The 22936-nt window shown below is 36.6% G+C and overlaps 1 protein-coding gene across 3 annotated transcripts in view; it reads right to left on the reverse strand.

The window, feature by feature from the left end:
- Window positions 1-1096: 1096 nt before the first annotated feature.
- Window positions 1097-22936, reverse strand: part of RAB23 (RAB23, member RAS oncogene family) — a 34735-nt gene continuing 12895 nt past the window's right edge. For all 3 annotated transcript variants that reach the window (XM_008994614.4, XM_008994615.4, XM_054254140.2), the window contains exons 3-7: window positions 21311-21396; window positions 10483-10639; window positions 8774-8856; window positions 7853-7945; window positions 1097-4612 (exon numbers count right to left, since the gene is read on the reverse strand). In XM_008994614.4, coding sequence (XP_008992862.1) covers window positions 4473-4612; window positions 7853-7945; window positions 8774-8856; window positions 10483-10639; window positions 21311-21396 — 559 coding nt within the window. In that variant the 3' untranslated portion in view covers window positions 1097-4472. The remainder of the gene's footprint in view (window positions 4613-7852; window positions 7946-8773; window positions 8857-10482; window positions 10640-21310; window positions 21397-22936) is intronic.

Raw genomic sequence — 22936 nt, forward strand, 5'->3', positions numbered from 1 at the left:
TCATTTCTGATCACAGACTTGAAGAGCTATGATCCACATTTCCAAGCTGCTTGGGGTCCCTGGTCTGCAGTGTCTCCAAGCACTCTGTACCTAAAGCCAAATCCAAGGGGCAGGAAATCTCAGTGTGGTTTTTTTTTTTTTTTGAGAGGAAGTCTTACTTTGTTACTCAGGCTGGAATACAGTGGTGTGATCTCGGCTCACTGCATCCTCCACCTCCCTTGTTCAAGTGATTCTCCTGCCTCAGCCTCCTGAGTAGCTGGGATTACAGGTGCCCACCACCCATGCTCGGATAATATTTGTATTTTTAGTAGAGAGGGTTTTACCGTATTGGCCAGGCTGGTCTTAAATTCCTGACCTTGTGATTTGCCCACCTCGGCCTCCCAAAGTGCTGGGATTATAGGCGTAAGCCACCACACCTGGCCAGCGTGTTGATTCTTAACGTGTATTTTTATTTCCAAGAATGAGAGGAGTAAGGCTGGGCGCAGTGGCTCATGCCTATAATCCCAGCACTTTGGGAGGCTGTGGTGGGAAGATAGAAAGGTCAAGAGATTAAGACCATCCTGGCCAACATGGTGAAACCCCTTCTCTACTAAAACACAAAAATTAGCTGGGCGTGGTGGTGCATGCCTGTAGTCCCAGCTACTTGGGAGGCTGAGGCAGGAGAATTGCTTGAACCTGGGAGGCGGAGGTTGCAGTGAGCTGAGGTCACACCACTGCACTCTAGTCTGGCACCTAGCAACAAAGCAAGACTGTCTCAAAAAAAATGGGGGGGGGAGTATAATTTATTTTCAAATGATAATGAATCTCCTGGGTCACATTTTTACCCTCATTTAAACTGCTGTCATTTCTACAGATTAAGTGGATATAGAGTATGTATTGCTCTATCTCAATTCTATACCATTTCTAGAATGTAATATACAATTTTAAGGTAGTCCTGCCATTCCTTGTTAACACTGCTTTCAGTAAAAGGGAGGGTATTAAATATTGGCAGAGTATATGAAATATTTTTAGGTCGCTTTGATCTTTAAAGAAGTTACATTATATATTTTAGTATTTAGTTTCATCCTGTTGATACAGTCATACATATCACACAAAATTTTAGCTTTGAAATGCATTTATTTTTTGATTATTGGAATTCATCCTTCATGAAATTTTTATTGAGTACTGTATTTTAAATTAAGCTCGACAACATAATTGCAACCAAATAATACATACAAGTGGTTTTTCCATTCAAATTTACAAAAGCATTATTTATTAGTAACAAAAATATAGAAGAAATTCAGTTTTCCTTTTATTCCAAATTTTTTATTTTTAAAAGATCATTTACTAACATCCTCCTGTAGACATTTCAAGAGAGAGATGAAAGGAAGCACTACCTAATAAAGATTATTATAGCCAAATCATCCAGTTACCCAGGATTTTGATGGTTGGATATTTCAGAGTCTACTGTGGCTTTAAATATTTGTTAGCAAATAAATTCATCTGTGTGATGATAGACTTAGGTGTTTTATAACTAAAATCCTAAGGAGTGACTATAATACACATGACATTCTAAAACTGAGTAAGTCCTGTTCATTAGGTAGGTGCCCCGTGGAACTAGCTTTCGCCTCATCAGTTAATTTTCTTTTCAGAGAAACAGAGTAATGATAGATTAATGGGAACATTTTACCAGGTTACCAGTAACTATTTCAAAGGTTTTGAAAAAGATGTTAATAATTAACAATATCTTCTATTAAAAGGGTCCAACACCAACTTGGTTAGGTCCTAAGGCCAACTCCCCATTCTAAGATCTTCAGAAAAGGTCCGATTTCCTAAAACTCGCAAGTCCAAGGAGTATGTGTTACTGAGAGTTCTTTCTGAGCACGACATTACCAACTTCTAAAGCAATCACCTAAAACTCCACTCCACAATGAGGAAAGTTTTCATCCTCTTTTTGGTAGTTTTAGTTTATTTTGTAAAAGTACATGTGTGCTATCAACTTTGGGCAGATACAAAGGAAATCATTTAACCTGGTTTTATTTAACTATATTGCTTTATATGGGCTATTCTGTATACTATTTAATTCATAGACAGAGACTGAAAAAGGAAAAGGAAACCTGAGGAACTCTGAAATATGGCAGTTATTCCGCAGTGATATGTCTGTATGCAAAAGAGTAGCTGTAATGTTGAAAAAGTAGATTACAGCACAAATGCACAGTAACCTGGAATCTTGAAAAAGTTTTTCTTTAGTACATATGGTTTCATAAGGTCAAAATTATTTAAGAGAATGAAGGGTGTTGGAAAAAACTTATGAATTTGTGAAGGCTTTAAAAATTGATTAAATTGAGTAATTAACATGTGGCTGACTTTCAGGCCTACTTAATTATTTTAAATGAGTATGGTTAGGTCTAAAATACAGCGGTGCAAATTAAAAATTCAAATGTATAACAGATCACTCTCAGTTCTTGTTTAAAAAAATAAAACTAAGTACATAAAATTATATTACAAATATTAGAGTAACTGCAGCTATCCTCAGATTAATATAGAAAGGTAACATACTTTTATCCACACAACTAATATGAAAAATAACCAGAACACATATAACAAGTGATTCTTCTGCCAATAAAGACCAAAGGACTGTTTGCTGCAAAGTATTAATTTGTGCAAGAATTAAAGAGACTATCATCTGAAGAGAGTGGAAAAGATGAATGATTAGCAGTATCCACTGTTAAGAACTGGGTTTTGCCCCCGACACCTATCCCACTGTCAGCAATGCGAGTGGTGACAACCAGTGACAGAAAAACATTTTATATTACTGTGAAATAGATGGTGCCAGATCATTCCAATATAATGAAAAGCGAAAATTTACTTTTTAATATTTTTATTTTTCAATCTAAAATGGCAAAGAGAACATTTACTTTTGATCACTTAACAAGGACACACCCAGAAAATTTGATTTTCTCAGCATTAGGAGGATGAGGGGGGTGCAGATGGAAGACTTAAAAAACAAAACACAAAAGGAATACATAAAACATTTTTTAGTACAAATAATGAAAAATGACTTCATGACTCATTTTCTAATAACAGAAGTTATTTTTACATATTTTGAAATGCTATAAAAACCAGGTATATTGAAAGGGGTTATTCATAAGGTTAAAAATAAAGCCATTGATGAATGATAATAGGTTTTAACAGAGTGCATGCAATTATCTTAGCTGGAAAGCTACTGTCTCAACTGACAAAATTTATGCCTTGACACATGATTACATATGAAATGATTTTGTAAAAGAAATGATTTCGTATGTGGGACTGACAGTTCTTCAGACAGTGCTCTAGAAACTGAAGGTTAGAGAAATTTGGAAGTGATCATCTTAAAGTACCATGTAAAAGTATAAACAGAATGGTTTTGAGTTGCAGGGCACTGTAAAATCTGTAATCTGGGTTAAGAGTAATAATAATATTTGTGTGCATTTAAAAAATGGTTAGTATAATCTTGTAAGTGCAAAGCTGGGTTAGTGAGCAGCAAAAGGTGTTAGATGCAGCACCACACTTCACAGGACCTCCTGAATGACTGCAGATGTGCTGTGTACCTTCTTAAGGGGCTTTGGCTGATCTAATGACAGCAGGAGCTCACTATACTTACGGGTGATGATGCCACAGATTTTGCAATAAGGGCTCACCAAGGAGATTGCTCTAGCATTAAAATTCCTAGACTCCTCTTTTATCTATGCTGTCACAGAGGAAAACTGCTTACTGCTTTTAAAAGATACAATAAACAATAGTAAAGCACTATAAAAATTAGGTATGGTATTTTTTGGCACAAAGCACTTTTTAAACCCAAGCTCGTTTTGCAAAATATATGTCTAGAGTTTTGAAAATAAAAACATATACATAATATGTAAATGGTTTTTAAAGTGAATTAGAATGTATATTTTCTTAAATACTGCACTTACCTTCAGCTGACTCCAGTACCAGACATCTGCATGCACACCTCACAGTCTACATGACACAGATATTGCACAAGTACTAAAATACTAATGCAGTCTGGCAAGATTTAATCTTTCAGTATTACTTTTGTGAAAGTATTCAGATCCAATGCTATTTTGCAGAAAAGCCAGATGACCAATTTGAGGAAAAGAATGCTTGCTATCTTTCCTGATCCACAGTATTAAAATCTATAATATATTTAGGCATTTCATTTATGTTTTCCAGCATTTAAAATTTAGCAAAACCCATTTTGAAATTTCTTAAAATTGGAGAAGCTTCATCTAATGTAAAAAAAAAATTAAAGGACTCCACAGGGCAGTAATTTTTCCACCAAAGGTCTCACTCTACATTCTCAAAAGCACTGCAGAGCAATATTTAAGTCTGTCACTTTCAGAGAGCCATTAGGTGCAAAGACTGCTGAAAACCTTGTAACATACCATGACAGCTGGATGAGTTTCTTACTAAATTGCACAATGTAAATTCAATTTTTTTCCTCTCAAAACATTTTAGGGTATGCTACAGCTGTTAAAAGGATTTCTGTTTTTCTTGGTCCTTTGTTTGTTGGGTCTAAGATTGATGACATCTCCACCATTGAGGGTACTTGAATTATGACCCGAGTGACTTCCACCAGATGTATTAAAGACACCTGTATAAATTGAGGGAAAACAGTGATTGGCACTGACATGCCTCAGAGTCACTTGTTGCATCCAGCTTGTTAGTAAAATCAGTAGTATTTTCAAATACTTACAGTTTTTTAAATTTTAAAATACAACAAAACTCACCATCTTATCTGTTTTTAAGCATATGGTTCAGTGGTATTAAATACATGTGCAATGTTGTGGAATGATTACCACCATCAATCTCCATAACTCTTTTCATCTTTAAAACTGAAACTCGATACCCATTAAACAATAACTCTCCATTCCCCCTCCCTGTAGACCTTAGCAACCACCATTCTATCTTTTGTCTCTATGATTTTAACTACTCTACCTTATATAAATTGAATAATACAGTGTTTGTGACCGACTTATTTCACTTAGTATAATGTCTTCAAGGTTCATCCAACATAGAATACTGCAGCATTTCCTTCCTTTTTAAGGGTAAATAAATACTACTACATTTTAGGTATATAACATGTTTTGCTTATCCATTCATATGTCAATGGACACAGATTTATGATTTTAAAGCTTTTAGTTTTATTTTTATTTTTAATAGCTAATAGACATGGTATTTAATAGCTAATACACATGGCTATAAAAGAGGTCACCCTGGCTGGGTGTGGTGGCTCACACCTGTAATCCCAGCACTTGGCGAGGCTGAGGTGGACGGATCACGAGGTCAGGAGTTCCAGACCATCATGGCCAACATGGTGAAACCCCGTCTCTACTAAAAATACAAAAATTAGCCAGGTGTGATGGCACATGCCTGTAATCCCAGCTACTTGGCAGGCTGAAGCAGGAGAATCGCTTTAACCAGGGAGGCAGAGGTTGCAGGGAGCCAAGATCGCACCACTGCACTCCAGCCTGGGCAAAACAGCAAAATTCCGTGCCCCCCACTCCAAGAAAAGAGGTCAAATTAAGGCTCTTTTTCTCCGGGACTTTCACCCCTTGCCAGTTTTCCTCCCCTAAGGGTACATGTGTTACCACTTTTCCTTCTTATCCTTCCAGATATAGTTCATGCATATACAGGCTAAAATGCATATATATTCTCTTTTCTACCTAAGTTGTGGCGTATTGTATACACTGTTCTGCATCTTATGACAATTTATTTTTGAAATCTGGAATCAGTAAATATGGTAATTTTAATAACTTATTAACTTCACATCATATCACTGTCTCAAGAATACCTAACTTAGTTAACAGTAACAGTATTTGTGAGCTGTGTGGGGTTTTTTTTGTTTTTTTTTTTTTTTTAATTTAAGAGATGGGGTCTTGCTCTGTCACCAGGCTGGAGTGCAGCGGTGCAATCATAGCTTAATGCAGCCTTGAATTCCTGGGCTCCAGCAGTCCTCCTGCCTCAGCCTCCTGAGTAACTGGGACTACAGGCACAAGAATGTGCCACTGGCTAATTTTTCTTTTGTTTTTAAGAGACAGGCTATTGCTATGTTGTCTAAACTGGTCTCAAACTCTTGGCCTCAAGCAATCCTGCTTCAGTCTCCCAAATAGCTGGGATTATAAGCACAAGCCACCACACCAGCTATTTATGAGATTGTGTTAATAGTAGTAAGATAGGTTTTTTCCTACTTACAGTAAAACAGTAATAAAGTGGCCCACAGATAAAAGTGATGAGTAGCTAAAAGAACTTTATAGTTTCCATTTTGAACTGTGCTATTCACAAAATGTAATCTCCAATTTATGAATGATTTAGCATGCCTGACACACAAAATTCCAGGGCAGAGATACTGTCGGATACAAAGGTGACTAAGACCAATTTTCGCCCATAAGAAGTTTACAATGTAATAGGACAGTAAACAAGTAATGCCATATGACATTACATGTTAAGAGTCTAAAAGAGACACAAAATCCTACAGAAGGTTCAAAGGAAGGACACATTGCATCTGATACATCAGAAAGGAAAAACCACATGAAGAAGGGAGAACTGGACAGTTGGCAATGCCCTAGACTTAGCTGTCTATTCTTTTAGGAGAAGATGGAGGCTGGGCAGTGGCTCACACCTGTAATCCCAACACTGGGAAGCTGAGGCAGGAGGATCACTTGAGCCCAGGAGTTCAAGACCAGCCTGGGCAACATAGTGAGACCCTGTTTCTTTAAAAAAACAGAATAAGAGTAAGAGGCTGTCTTCAGGCAGGCAGATATACAACTGAGAGCTTTCTAAAAGGCCTCAAGGAATGAATTGTTCCTTGACAGAAGATGGGAAAGAGGTCATTCTCAACAGAAGAAACAAAATAACCAACAGTGAAGAAGCAAGCAACCACGGGGCATACTCAGGGAAGATCAAGACCTCTGAGAGAACCAGTAAATGGAGTATACATATATGTAATGGTGGGGCAGAAGGCTATACAAAGGAAGGGCAAAACCATCTTTAAATGTTTGAATGAAGAGACTCTGCATTTACTTTGTTCCACAATGAGTCTTATTCGATACAGCTTTAACAGTAGATATGAAGAAGACAAGAGTGGGGTCAAGGAGACCACACCAGGTGTCCTGTGTTCACAAGGCATTTGAGTTCTCTGATGGCAAGGAATTATGCAATGAAAATGGCCAAGTCAGGAAAAAAGCCAGATCTCAGAAAAAAATCTAGTTAAAACAGGTCCAGAAAATAATGTGTTTGTTTATATATATGTAGTGAAGGGGAATGGAAGAAAGATATGAATTCTTTAAGAGAATGTACAAAAGATTTAGAGGCAGCAAGGCTGTCATTTTCCTGGAATCCAAAGTAAGATGGGGAAACACGGTCAGGCAGTTACTGTGAAAGAGAACATAACACACTTGTTCTTCAGGGAGTGCTAAAGTTTTGCTAGCATTTAACATGAGAAAAAGCAAAATCAGTAATGGGTAATAAGCAAGACGGTAAGAAAGGAAAAAGGTAAGAGCCAGTATAAGTATAGATTCAGAAGAACAAGTGTCATAAAGCTCCTTTTTATAAAGGACAGCTCTTTATAAAAAGTCTTTATCTCTGCTGTGTTTAATCTGTCAAATGAATTTATAAAATTTAATGGCCAAAAAAACCCCATTAATTCAATATACCTTTTAACAAGAGACTGACACTTATCAGTTTAATAATCACTGACTCGTCAGTTTAATAATTACTTTTAAATCACATTTCTGAAAGAAATGAGCACATTTTATTTTTTAAAAAGTAAATAATAATGAATGGAAAACAAATTTACCAAATAAACATGGGCTAAAATTTCCTAGGTACTTACCAATTTTATTACTACTTGAATGCGTTAGTTCTGGATCCTCAGCTATTTGTTGTTTGAGTTTCTGAAGGTATTTTTCAGCCAAATACTTAAAAACTGGAATAAAAAGAAAATGCCCAAAACTACGTCAATTATTTATGCATGTAAATATGTTATTTCACATAATTTATATTATTTATACTTACTAAACAAATTTAAAGTTAAATTAGAATTAGAAGCATATAATCTAGTTAAAAAGTCAACATTTAAAAATTATTTGGGCAATATCTGAGAATTAGAATGATAATATTAACAAATTACATGGTATTTTATTAGTAAATAAGTGAAATAATACTTACAGTAATAGGTTCTTCTATTTTAAGTAACCGAATAGTGATTAATACTGAACAATGCTAAAGAGACTCAGTCTTGAAAATATGTCTACTTTCTTTAGGTGAAGAAAAGTATCCAAAATAGAGATCCAAGAGAAAATCTAGTTGCAACCTAATAAGTAGCAATTCTAGAATGAAAAAACTAATTGAACATCTTTCTCTAATTTCACTTTCTTACATTAGGAAATATTATTAAACAACTTAAAGTCATTGTAACTAGTGGAATATCGACTACCATGAAGGTCTAGAACAACTGAGTTATTTTTAACAGCTATCAACAAAAAACATATATGCATATACTCTGACACATATATAGCTTAGATTTTTCAACGATAATAATAAAAATGGAAAACCTCACCAGGATGAAAAGTATTCAAGGGCATTAGTAAATAATTAAGGACTAACAAAAAGAAGTAGAAAGGCTTTAAATTCTACTTGATGTTAGCCAATAAAAAAATCTTGTTCTAGTTATAAATATAATTTTTAAACACAATTTTTAAAGCATAGGAATAAAATTTCTTTTTGCAATATATATCTTTTAAAGGCAATTTACCTTCATTCACATTTAGATCTTCTTTCACTGATGTTCTGTAGAATCTTAACTTTAACCTTTTTGCCAGTGCCTCAGCTTCCTCACTGCATAGCAATTAAAGAAAAATGCTTTACAAAGGTACCTTCTGATAGCTTTTTTAAAAAAAATCACTTTTAATTACATTTACTGAATAGAGTTTGGCAGGGCAGGGAGGGAAGGTGGATCAGATTTTCAGAAAATTTTCGTATTTCTTTTTAAAGGAGCTTGATTATCAATGCTCAGTTAAGTAAAACCAGTTGAAAGCTACATTTTCACTTAGTGCTGAACTAATTTTTAGTCTTCACTACTCTTGAGAAATCAACACCAGCTATTATACTCTATGTGTAAACAGAAGATTTTTTCTATAGTCATTAATCTCTAGCCCTAAAATAAGAAAATATCACTTTTCTTTATGATACTTTAATTTTCTCTCTGCCTAAGAACACTGTATTTAATTACACTCTGAAAATCTTACAGTGAATTCTTATTTTATTCTTACTGTTCATGAAACAGTTTTGCTACCTAAAGCCAAAGTCAGTATATTAATGACAGTATCTCCAATTGTACTCCTATTTTCAGTGATAATCAGGATTCCTGGTTGTGGACTCCTGATATTAACATCATTAGAGCCTGTAGTAACCGTGGGAATAGGCTCCACTATTTCCCTGGCTTCTTGTCTTCAGCCTCTTGTGTACTCTCCTCCCACACTATAATCAAGGTTGGTCTTGGGAGTCCAATAATGTACAATGCAAGGGGCAGTATGTGACTTCTAAGACTGGGTCATAAGAAACACTGTGGCTTCTGTCTTGCTCTTTCTTGGATTACCCACTCTGGCAGAAACAGCCGCCATGTTGTGAGAATACTTAAGCGGCGCCAAGGAGAGGCCCATCTGGCAAGGAACTAAGGCTTCCTGCTGAGTGAATAAGCCATCATAGAAATGGATGGTCCAGCTCCAGTGAAGCCTTTCTGTGAGAACAGGGCTAGCCAACATCTTGACTGCAGCTTCATGAAAAACCACCAGCTAAGCCACTCCCAAATTCCTGGCCTACAGAAACTGTGATATAATAGATGTTTGTTGTTTTAAGACAAAGTTTTGGGCTAATTTGTTATACAGTAACAAACAACTAACAGAAGACCAAAAAAAAAAAGGTAAAAACCAAAAACTTTCAAAGCTAGCAAAAATATTAATAATTGCAATAAGTAAATATTTATAAACAAATTATCTGGATGCCAAATTCTGTTCACAAATTTGAGCCTAAGAGTTCTAACTATACAAAACAATATGAATCTGAACCCTTAATTAAAATTCATCAATAAAGGATAGCTATTTATTATGGATATTATAAAATCTAGGAATGCTTTTCTTAACATTCTTACTATATTAAGGTTTGACTTGACTTAACATGAAGAATTGGATTTATTGTGCAAAGACTTGAGATTAGAATTCTAAAAGAGCCTTCAAATTTTATTCCTTCAGTTTTCTCTACTTATGAATCAGAATGAATCTTTTAACTCAAACCAGTCACACAGAAAAGCTAACAGAAATTTTAATTGAAATCTTTTAAGTAATTTAAAACCTTCAAAATGTTAAGTATAGAAATTTTCTTAGATGCTGTAAAACTAGGCAAAAATTATAATGTCTTAACTTTATAGAATTACTGTCCCTCCTCCCCCAAAAGTAGCCATCTTACTTCTTTATACAAGAATCATCCAAGAGATCAATCTTGTTTTGCACCAGTACAGTTGGTATATCTCCAACTTCAGCTACTACTTTCTCTCTCCAACTGGAAACTGCTTCAAAAGATTCCCTATCTGTGGTAGAAAACACGAGCACACAAGCCTGGGCTCCTGTAAGTTCCCAAAATAAAAATGTTATTTACATTAATAAAACAATCTCATGCTAAATGGGGACAACTTTTATCCATTCAAAACAACTTTTATGTAAATTAAATGCTAAACTCATCTTTCTACCACCCTTCTTTACTTTTCACCTTATACACTGTATTTTCTAACTCAGCCAGTTTTTACCAAAAACAATGGATCTCAAACATGTTCACCTGTCACAGTAGCCTTAAAACCATACACATTCTTTTTGGAATACCATAAAATACTGATTTAATTCCATTATAAAAGCTAGAGAGAATGGCAAACTAAAAATGATTAGGTGTTGCCAAATTCTTGTTAGTTTGCTTCTTAATTTCTTTCAGCACGGATTTAAGAAAAATTTATGAGAAGAAATCATAATTTGCTCATTCAATTCACTTTTTAAATAAATTGTATTATTTTATTTCTATAGAATACCAGTGATCCTAAGGAACATAATTTGAGAGCCAATTCCAAGAGTAAAATATATATATATAAAATGGGGGGGGACTTAGTTTTTACCCTGTTTAACTGTATAATTTCTAGCCATACTGTTATCCATTGACAGTATTTTAACCATCAACTGTCACTTTAGGCTGATAATATCAAAAACTAAACCTGTTAGAAGAAGGAGTTTTATAAATTATTAGCTATTGATTCAGATAGTATTGTGATAAAAAGAAACATGTAAACAAGAGGATATCATCCTGGGGGTCAAGAGGATTTCCTGAAATCAAGGCATATTTTCTTACCATTATTCCTTCCTTACAGATCCCTCTGGTATAAGAGTTTTCTACTAAGACTCAAGATGTGCCTGGGCTATCTAAGACACTCCAGAGCCAAAAATAGTCTGTATATCTACATATTACCAGAGGGAATACTGTAGAAAGCAAAAGATCACAGAATAAAACAGCAGTTTGCTATTACTGTAAAAAAAGAAGGTTCATTTTTGTTGTTGTGCTTTTTTTTTTGAGACAAGGTCTCACTCTGTTGCCCAAACTGAAGTGCAGTGGCACAATCATGGCTCACTGCAGCCTCAACCTCCTGGACTCAATCAGTCCTCCCACTTCAGCCTCCTGAGTAACTGGGACTACAGGCGCACGCTATCATGCATGGCTAATTTTTTTTTTTTTTTTTGGTAGAGATGGGGTCTTCCAGTGTTGCCCAAGTTGGTCTCAAACTCCTCAGCTCCAGATTATCTGTCCATCTCAGCCTCCCAAGGTGCTGGAATTACAGATGTGAGTAACTGTGCCTGACCTAAAAACAGGTTTTAATCCAAATAATTAATTATGCAAAATATAGAAAGAGAGAGACAAAGACACCCTGAGACCTTGTCAGAATTCAAGGAAAAATAAAACTGAAGAGATCACATGAGTATACTGAAAAATAAACTTGTATTTACTACAAATAAAAAATCATTATATAATCATATTTTAAGAAACTGTGCTGGACACGGTGGCTCATACCTTTAATTCTAGCACTTTGGGAGGCCGAGGCAGATGAATCGCTTGAGCTCAGAGACCAGCCTGGGCAATACCATCTCTACAAAATATACAAAAATCAGCCAGGTGTGGTGGCATATGGCTGTAGTCCCAGCTACTCAGGTGACTGAGGTGGGAGGATTGCTTGAGCCTGCAAGGACGAGGCTGCAGTGAGCTGTGACTGTGCCACTGCACTCCAGCATAGGCAAAAGAATGAGACTGTGTCTCAAAAAAAAGAAATTGTTCTTTATTATAAAACTCAATGTATTAGCTTTAAGCCTACAGCTTTAGGTCCAGCTAACTGCCATTTAAATTTGAGGGCACAATAGGGTATTTCCAAGTGTTCAAGGTCTCAGACAGTTAACCAAAAAAACCTCTTAGAGGAAGTATATGCGATGGAAAACAAACAAGCAGACAGTGTCAGAGATATGTGCAGTAAGAAGGGTTAAGAAAAGCTCAATGTTAGTTAAAAAATAAAAGACCAAAAGATAAAGTATGTCCATAACAATCCCAAAATTATTTAGGAGGAGACAGAATGGGAGAGATCAAAGAAATGTGGGAATGTGCCAAAGTGCTTGTGTGAAGAAGGGAAGATGTTTATATAATCAAGGGAGGTAAATAAACCCTGGAACAGATGCCTGTGGCTGCATGTACATCCCCTCCTCCCCTCGTCCTCTTGGTCGCTTCAGTGCAGCTTTGGAGTGCAGTTCCTGTGCCAGGTGTTACTGCCCTACCTCCAGCCTATGCTGCAGGGGGGTCTGCTGTTCTGCTGGGGGCTGTCTTGATGCATCCCCAAGGGGGGACTAATGCCTCTGGGGGGTGGGATTAATACCTCAGCCTCCCTTGGTGTGCTTCTGAGGCCTCTCAGGGAAACTGAGCCCCGGTGACCCACAGTGATATTTATAACCCTTTATTGGTTTTCTCCCTTCCTTGCCTCATTTTCCTAGTCTTTCACTCTACTTCCTGGGACCATGTCCCAAATAAGCCACCCCCACCCACGTGGGACAGTGGAAGGAGAGGGAGAGGCTCAAACTAAGACAGTAAGTGGCTTAAGTTAAAGGCAATTCAACTTAAGAATAAGAGAATGTATGAATATTAAACCACAGGAGAAAAACAGATTTATGCAGTATAAAGAACAAAATCAAAAAACAAGAACTGCAGGAAATAAAAAAATCTGAAATAAAATTGCAAAAATAAGTCCTAAGAAGATAAATTATAATCTCTAGAAAGAATGGTATACAAATCTCCAAAGCAGGATGGTTTACCTGATACCAAGCCTTTATATCAAATGCTGTAACACCTTTCTGATTTAACCTAAATATATTACTAAAATGGAAACCAAAATCAACTGTATTACTTTTTATGGATTACTTTTATGGCTACAGTAATTCTGACAAATGTTGGATAATCGCTTGTTTCCATTTCCCCTAACTGAATATCATACAGATAAAGTCCATCCATACAGATAAAGTCCTTTGTCAAACTGTGATTCCTCATGATTCTTCTATGTCTGGAAAAATCCTAATGACCAAAAAGCCGTTTCTAATATTTATTTTAAAAAGCTCAAAAGATGATCACTTCCCCCCAACCCCTTAAAAAAAATTTTTTTTGACTGAGGTACCAATAAAGCATGTAACAAATACCAGATTCTAAGATTTACGAGACAGATGATTATTTGCAGAATTTAGAAAGCAAATGGTTGTAATCCTGCTACACAACTCGAACTCCCTCAAGCACGTCAAGGTTTTTTTTTTTTTTTTTAATATGAGAAGGGGGTTGGAAAGAAAGAGGATCTGTAAAGAATTTCTTTTTTTTTTTTTTTTTTGAGACGGAGTTTCGCTCGTTACCCAGGCTGGAATGCAATGACGCGATCTCGGCTCACCGCAACCTCCGCCTCCTGGGTTCAGGCAATTCTCCTGCCTCAGCCTCCTGAGTAGCTGGGATTACAGGCATGCGCCACCATGCCCAGCTAATTTTTTTTTTTTTTTGTATTTTTAATAGAGACGGGGTTTCACCATGTTGACTAGGATGGTCTCGATCTCTTGACCTCATGATCCACACGCCTTGGCCTCTCAAAGTGCTGGGATTACAGGTGTGAGCCACTGCGCCCGGCCAAGAATTTCTTTAGAAGTACTGTACTCCAAACGCTCTATCCTGTGAAAAGGTGCGGTAGGATGGATGAGGGTGCTGTCACCACCTCTTTCATCTTAAACTTTAAAGAATGGGCATCAACAAGACCAATTAAGGAAGCTGTTATGTATTTCCAGCAACTGGGAGACATTTTGGATTAGTGGTGCATTGATTCAGGCATGAGAAATATGCAATAACTGAAAGTGAGAGTGAAAAATCAAAACCAACAGACAAAAAGCAGACAGCCATATCAGGAAGGAACTGTGCTTCCCTCAATGGCAGGGTGAGGGATGCTCATGCATTTCATAGGGGCAAAGATGAACCGCATCCAAGAGATACCAGTAATAGGGCTCTGGATGTGCTACCCTAAAATATGGCACCTTGACGTACTGAATATTTTAAGCTAAAGGAATTTGAGAAAACAGCAAAAGAGGAGGGCCACTTTGATCTCCCCCCAGCCCCTTCTCCTCTGAAGCAGGTTATAAAAGGAAGGATTTTCTGATTTGTATTTTTTTTTTTGAGAGACAGTCTTGCTCTGTTGTCCAGGCTAGAGTGCAGTGGCATGATCTTGCCTCACTGCAGCCTCTGCCTCCTGGTTAGTTGGGATTATAGGCACCCACCACCATGTCCAACTAATTTTTCTATACTTTTAGTAGAGATGGGTTTTCACCACGTTGACCAGCCTGGTCTTGAACTCCTGACCTCAAGTAATTTGCCCAAGTTGGCCTCCCAAAGGAAGGATTTTCTGACTTTTACCTGAAGGAGGTCATTAAGCCCTTCAGATGAGAGGTGACCTCCCTATACCCAGAGGAAAGGAGCATCCTCATTTCTGAAGAGAGAGGGACACCAAAAGGAATCTGAATGAACCTCTGCTGGTGAATCTTGCTCAGTTTCCCCCAGTTTACTGCTCTTAGCTTTGTCCTATCACATTCTTCAAAGACTTTGCACTCTTCCTAAAAACTTGGTATAAAAATGCTCAGGTTTAACTGTTTCTTTGGGTCTTCATTTCTTTATGAAGGCTTATATTAAATAAATTCACATGCTTTTCTCTTGTTAATCTGTTTTTTGTTAGAGACCCAATCAAGGACCAAAAGAGTAGCAGAAAAAAGGTATTTTTCCTCTCCTACAAACCAAAGTCACAGTAAAAAACTGTGACAAAAATCTATTTTATGTTGTCTGTATTTTTCTGTACTAACTAAAAGCATTGTTTCCTACTGCCTGGAGTAGACGTTCTAAAAAGCTTTAGAGAAGTCAGTTGGGATCCCGGAGGCTTCCTAATCTGTGTTCTTTTGTAACCTATTTACAAGACAGTCTTGTTTCAACATGTCTCACTATACAATTAAGCCAGCATTCCAAGTCCATAATAATACCTCTGAGTAATGGCATTGGAATAATAGGTCTTTTAAATGAATTACAATAAAATTTTTCTTTTAAAAATTTTGATTTTTATGCATCATTAATAATAAATTTCTAGGATTTAAATCAGTGAGCCATGGCATAGTGTTTCTACCACCAAATTTGCGTCTTATTTCATTTTTTCTAGCCCCTACCCTCTCTTCCTACTTTTATTTACATCACTGCCTAAATCTGTACTATCTAAATCTGTACTAGCAGCAGATATTGTCTGATTGCCTAAGTGGCATCTCTCCCTAAAAACACCTTTCCCCCACTGTATAGTAGCCATGTAGTTTAGGTAGACTAAACCTATCCTCTGCTGGAGGTGGGAGTTGTGGTGGTGAGGAGCACTATGTGATCCAAGTCAATTAATCACATTCCTTTCATTATTGCAATCAGATCAAGGGTGGTCTAATCAGAGAAAAGCTCAGGACATCTGAACCACTGCTGTGGGAAGTAACCCTTTCTCCCCAAGGATGTAAACAAACATGTGGCTTTCATTGCTCCTGGTGACAATCTTGCAACCCAAAGGGAAATCAACGTGAGGAGATACCCTACACAAGGAGGAGACATGGCCAGGAGAATCACTAAGGTTACAGGCTGAACAAACAACTAAAAGGGATGTTATTTCCAGACTTTTCTGTCAAATCAGTCCATCTATATAGTTTAAGCCAGTTTGAAATTCCTTTTCTCTTGTCTGCAACCAAAAGCATTCCAATGGAACCCCAAAGGGAAAACATAAAAGAATGTTAAATATACTGTTTTTCAGAGTTATGTGTAATTGCTGTTTCTTCCTTAAATCATACTGTATTGTGATGTTTATTTTTTACCATTTAGAAAAAGAAGCTGAAACTGAGGACCTATCTCAGTATCTCACACCCTCTTTGCCATTTTAATATAGTTGGCTAAAAACAAGTTAAATTACTAAGATACGCTCTTTTTTTTTTTTGGACAGTCTTGCTCTTTTGCCCAGGCTAGAGTGCAATGGCATGATCTCGGCTCAGTGCAACCTCTGCCTCCGAGGTTCAAGCTATTCTCATGCCTCACCCTCCCCAGGACTGAGATTACAGGTGTGCACCACCATACCTAGCTACTTTTTGTATTTTTAGTAGATATGGTTTCACTATATTGGCCAGACTGGTCTCAAACTCTGGTTTGAGGCAGGTGATCTGCCTGCCTCAGGCTCCCAAAGTGCTGGAATTACAGGCATGAGCCACTGCGCCTAGCCGGTTTTGCCTTTTAAATTATAGATACATAATGTCAAATATATTCTCTAAAAATAACCCTATTGGTTAAAAAGTAATACTGCCACATCAAACTGTCAAAAGCTTGGAAAGGAGTATCCCAGCCTCTCTATTTCCTCAAAAAAAAAAAAAAAAAAAAAAAATGAACAGACATTTCATGCAGAGAATTTAGAGGATAAAGTTCAGCAGATAAAAAGAAAATAACAAAAATCTCAAGTAATCCTACTTCTTTTTGGTGTTTCCACCTAGGTGTTATGTATATTTATTTATTTACTTTTAGCGTGTGGGGAAGGTAGAGTAATAACCCCATTAAAAAAATACAAATAATCTTTACTCAAGAATAAAACTGTACATTTAGGACCTGTTAATCAACAGTGTCCACGCTGATGAAATTCATAATTTGATAAAAATACCATCTACTTGAGTGACAGAGCTTTGGGAGAAAAAACAATACCATCTATTCTAAGGGTTTGGGGTAGTAAAAACGTAATTCTCCACCTTACACCATGATACAGGTGCTCAGGATCCAAACTGCCAGCCACAGAAAATAACCAAAGCTACTGTGGATGGGAAGCCTTAAAGTACACAGTAAACACAGTTGTAAGTAGTGGTAGCAAGAAACCAAAATGTTTTTTACAGCAGGCAATGGAAGTTAAGTTCCCTTGATACCAATTCAGAAAGGCAACTTATTTGATCATTTATATGTTAATATAATTATTAAACCTTAGTTGCCATTGTTATAATAAATCCCACATTTTCAAAAGTGAAAAAAATAGGCTATATATTCAAAAGTTACTTTTGAATATATATTCAAAAAGTCACACTGTTTCTCAAGTATATATGGTATAAATTTGCAAATACAGTAAAGAAGCAAGCTGGTTCAATAAAATCAGTAGTAAATCCTGTCTAAAAGAAGAAATTGTGTTTATATGAAACTGTACTAAAAATTCATTAACATGGTCACTTGGAACTTTCATATATATAGATTTCTTCAAGAGACATATACTGTTGTACTGCTATTCAATATATCTGTTCTATTCTCACGTATTGCTTCTCAGATAATCCAGGACACACAAACATAGATTCCCTTTCAAGTTGGATAAAGTGACATATTAAAGAAGACTTCCATGAAGAAGTCAGAAGAATTTCCATGGTATACGTTTTATTTCAGTTCATTAAACCTGTATCTTTCAATACAGGATGTTTAAAGAGATTTTGAAAAAATAATTCATAACTGCTTCCATATCATCTGTTCTTTAGCACTGTTTAGCATTCAACTACTAGCATTCTAAGTACTAAGATAGAATATATTTTAATTTTTATGATACCAAAGAGTAGATTTAAAAGGGGAAAACAAAAGGAGATTTAAGAAGTAACAAAGATAATTATCTTAAAGGAAACTTTCAGATATATTTCCAAGAAGTGTTATTATATAAATATAAATACAAGTTAAGACAAAGAAGCCAGGGCAAGGTTTACTATGTTTATTATATCCCTAGAACAACAGAGACACTTAATACACATTTGCTGAATAAAACTGGAAATCTAGAGAAACAGTCATCTGGGCAACAATAAACAAGGCAGATCCCATTTTCCTGGGGCTTCCAGTTCAGAGAGCAAATATCTTTAAGTGAAATAACTTATATATATATTTATAAATACAAATATATATGTGTATGTGTTTATATACACATATTTATAAATATAAACATATATGTATATATACACTTATCTATCTATCTATACACACACACATTTATAAATTATTTCACTTAAAGATATTTGCTCTCTGAACCGGAAGCCTCAGGAAAGTAGGATCTACTGTGTTTATGGTTGCCCCCATGACTGTTTCTCTAGATTTGAAGTTTTATTCAGCAAATGTGTATTAAATGTATGTGTGTGTGTGTGTGTGTATTTAAGAAGTAAAAAAGATAATTATCTTAAAGGAAACTTTTCAGATATGTTTTCAAGAAATGTTATATCAATAGAAATACAAGTTAAGACAAAGAAGCCATACACACACACACACACACACACACACACACAAAATTTCACCCATTACTTAAGGTCACAAATAAAGTTATAGCATCTGATAAGTAAAATGAGACTGTGTGATGAACCAGTAAAATTTTACTTTATAAAAAAATTATCTAAAATGATACTGTCTCCTAAGAGACAACTGAATTCACATGAGCCAACAGATGCTATGCAATGGGGCTGGGGAGACAAAGACAAAAACCCTACTACTCCATAAGCCAGAAGCTAAAGTAACTCATAATTTGTTAGGGAAAATAAATATGCAAATACTACAGAGTGATAAATGCAATAAACATACTGAATTAGCTTAAAAAATTATTAACTTTTCAGGGATGAGAGCCACAAAAAGTTTCACGGAGACTTCTGAGCTGTTAAGCTTGAAGGTAGAAAGAAGGTCAAGGAAGACAAGAAAGCATTCCAGGCAGTGTAAAAGGAAAGAAATAATTGGGGGATTTCTCAAGGGTGAGGTACAAGTGAAGAATCAGCAGATGATGCTAGGCAGACAAGGAGAAACACTGTTGTAAAGTCCTGTGTATGTGATGCTGAAGAGTTTTAACCAAGAAAGTGATTTAGTAATGAGAAGGTTAAAACAGTTTTCACTGATTTCATCTATTTTCTCAAAGAAGAGTGAAGCAAAGAAATCAGCAGAGAGTAGAGAGGAGGAAGGAATCCCCAAAGTTAAGGCAAGAGAAAACACAAAAGAGGTCTTTTGGAAAATGACAGAGACTTGAGTAAAGAATACTGAGAGTGTCTGGCAGCAGTACACACTCATGTGCTGGTAGCTTCAAAGTTTAGTCTTAATGGTTGTCTGATATTCTCTATATGGTTCAGGTGCTTGGATGCAGATTGGTAGACAGTTGGGTTTAACTGGGTTGGGCATTTTGCTGAGCAAGTATTATGCAGAGAGCTCAGGTCAGGGGGTTAAAGGTCCTTGCAAGCAAATGCTTACAGGACTAGAAAAACTAAGTTGAGGAAGGGAAGAAGTAAAGCCATGTGGAAGGTCATATTTAAAAAGTGGTAGGGTCAATGAACAGAGAAGCTCTTGATGGTTTCAAGACAGAGTTTGGGTATTAAAATTAGCAAGCACAAGCATAGGCAGTAGTGGTCAGTGAGTGGGAGACTACAGAGGTTTAGATTTTGGAGTAATGAAACAACTGTTGGCCTTGAAAACAACACGGAAATAAGAAACAGGATGAATTTTGAAAAAGTAACCCGAACAATTTTAGTGAAGAAACTGAGCCAGAGGCCAGTGTTATCAGAAAGGAGGTGATGGACTATAAAGGAAGTCGATGGACCATGGCAAGCAGGGGCATTAGTGGTGGGTAAAAATCTCATGACCTGGACTTGCAAGGTGCCCAGGTTTTTGAAGGAGAAAAGAGGAGGAATGGTTTGGAAGCAGTAGTGAGAAACAAGATACTCTCTGCCCAACATCCTTTAAGTCCTATAGAATGTGAGTAGGCAGGAATAGGGGTAAAAAGCCTCCCTTAGAGAAGGTGGCAGGGGAAATTGTGTCTTTAGGAGCAAGTTTTAATTACAACACAGTGAAAAGTTCAGAAAAGAGGGACGTCATAGAAGGGATAATCAGTATACCGGCTGTGCCTTTGTATCTCCCCCAGCATCTGTGAAATGCAAGGTATTAAATACTTGTCAATATGAATGATCAATTAATATTTACTTGGCATCAACAGGCTATAATGCTATATGGTATTCCATCAAGATTTTGTTATTGTGTTCTCTCACTTCAATCACTATTGGCAGCTGAGTTACAGGAACACTGAAAATGGTGTTTAAATTCCAAAAGAAAAGGGCAAAATTTTATAGGAAAATGTTAAAGGAAAACTTTTAAGTTCCATTCAGGAGTTTCATTTAGCCTTTTAAGAAATTTCAGCCCACATTTTGGAGCCTTAAATTCTTCACTCATGGTTCCTTCCTTTCACAGGTATCTCATACTTCTCTGAACTCCTATAGCACTGAAAAGGCTTTACCATGCCATTTCACGTGTCCTAAGAATATGCCATCTTATTTGCTGGGGCTTTACTTTTTCATATGTTAGCTTCCACTCTCTGACTATACAGTCATTTTCTTGGGTTCAAAGTAGGCATTTGACAGTTTCTTCCTGATTTGGTCTGGGAATGCCTACATAAGTCATAATTCTAAGGCACAGACAAACTGTTTATGGTACCAGGTGTTATTTCCCACTATACAAAATCTTTAAAAGAATAATGAACTGGGGTTTTAAAAAATACTTTGAAATTATTTTAACGATTCTTCAAGAGAAACCCTTATGTGGGAAACAAAGAAAGCAAAGTTAGTTATTTAGCCAAAATGATGTGCCCAAACAAAATAAATCAATCAATCCTGTGTTTTACCTCGATAGTAGGCCTTTGTAATTGCGTCAAATTCCTCTTGACCTGCAGTGTCCCATAACATTAGTCTGACATCTTCATCATTAACTCTAAAACAAGAGATGCATTTATTTCACATGTAAAGGAAAATGTTTTTGGTAATATAGCTTTGTGTATATTTTTCGTTTTCAAATCCAAAGATATTAAAACCACAAATGTTTCTTGACTTACGATGGGTTATGTCCCAATAAACCCATTGGTTGACAAGCACTATAACTCCTGGTAAGGCCACTGTAAGTTGAAAGTATTGTAGTCAAATATATCCTTAAGTCAAAAATGCATTTAACACCCCATCAAACCACTGTAAAGTCAAAAAACATAAACTGAACTATTATAAATCCTTATGCTCCTCAACTTATGATGGGGCTATGTCTCAATAAACCCATGCTAAAGTTGGAAAAATTGTAAGTCAAACCATCATAAGTCAGGGAACCACATGTACACTGTCAGTTTCACCCTGAAAAACTCTATAAGAGGTTGATATTATTACCAACAGTAAAACAGTAAAAAATATTCCCCCAAAGCTATAGCTCCCCATATGATTCAGATTTATCTGCCATGTTTTTTTCTGTGACACAGTCATAGGTAGTAGTGGTCTAAGACTAACGTTTTTGGGGAGGGGAATTCCCTTAGGTCAATGCTTGCTCTTCTTTCCCTACATCATTCTAAAGGGTTCTGGTGCCTTTGTGTAAAATGAGATTAAGAAGGCAAAAAAGCAATTTACTGCCAATCGTGGTGGCTCACGCCTGTAATCCCAGCACTTTGTGAGGCCAAGGTGGGCAGCTTACTCGAGGCCAGGAGTTGAGTACCAGCCTGGCCAATATGGTGAAACCCTGTCTCTACCAAAAATACAAAAGTTAGCCATGTGTGGTGGTACATGCCTGTAGTCCCAGCTACTCAGGAGGTTGAGGAGGGAGAATCGCTTGAGCCTGGCACTCCAGCCTGGGAGAAAGAGTGAAACTGTGTCTCAAAAATAAAAGCCAAAAGACCAGGCACGGTGGCTCACGCCTGTAATCCCAGCACTTTGGAAGGTAAAGGCGGGCGGATCACGAGATCAGGAGTTCAACACCAGCCTGGCCAACACGGTGAGACCCTGTCCCTACTAAAAATACAAAAATTAATTGGGCATTGTGGCACGGGCCTGTAATCCCAGCTACTCAGGAGGCTGAGGCAGGAAAATTGTTGGAACTGGGACCTGGGAGGCAGAAATTGCAGTGAGCCAGGATTGCGCCACTGCACTCCAGCCTGGGCTACAGAGCAAAACTCTGTCTCAAAAAAAGAAATTGCATTTACTTCCCGGGCTCCCTGGTTGCCCTTAAACTTAATTTTATTTTATCATACAGTCAATTCTCATTATTCAGAGTAGTTATGTTCTGTAATGTCAATATGAACACTGAATTAGTAAATACTGACCACTGCTCCTAAGGGAAATACAGGGTTAGGTTCTTGAGAATCCCTGGTTACATTTTCATCAACTGCTCAATATGTAACCTTGTTTTATGTGTGTTTCTGTTTAAAGACACCTTATTGATATATATTGTTAATTCATTAACAGTGGATTCACGACCAACAGCACTGTAACTAATGTCT

This window comes from Callithrix jacchus, chromosome 4, assembly GCF_049354715.1.
Source record: "Callithrix jacchus isolate 240 chromosome 4, calJac240_pri, whole genome shotgun sequence".
NCBI lineage: Eukaryota > Metazoa > Chordata > Mammalia > Primates > Cebidae > Callithrix > Callithrix jacchus.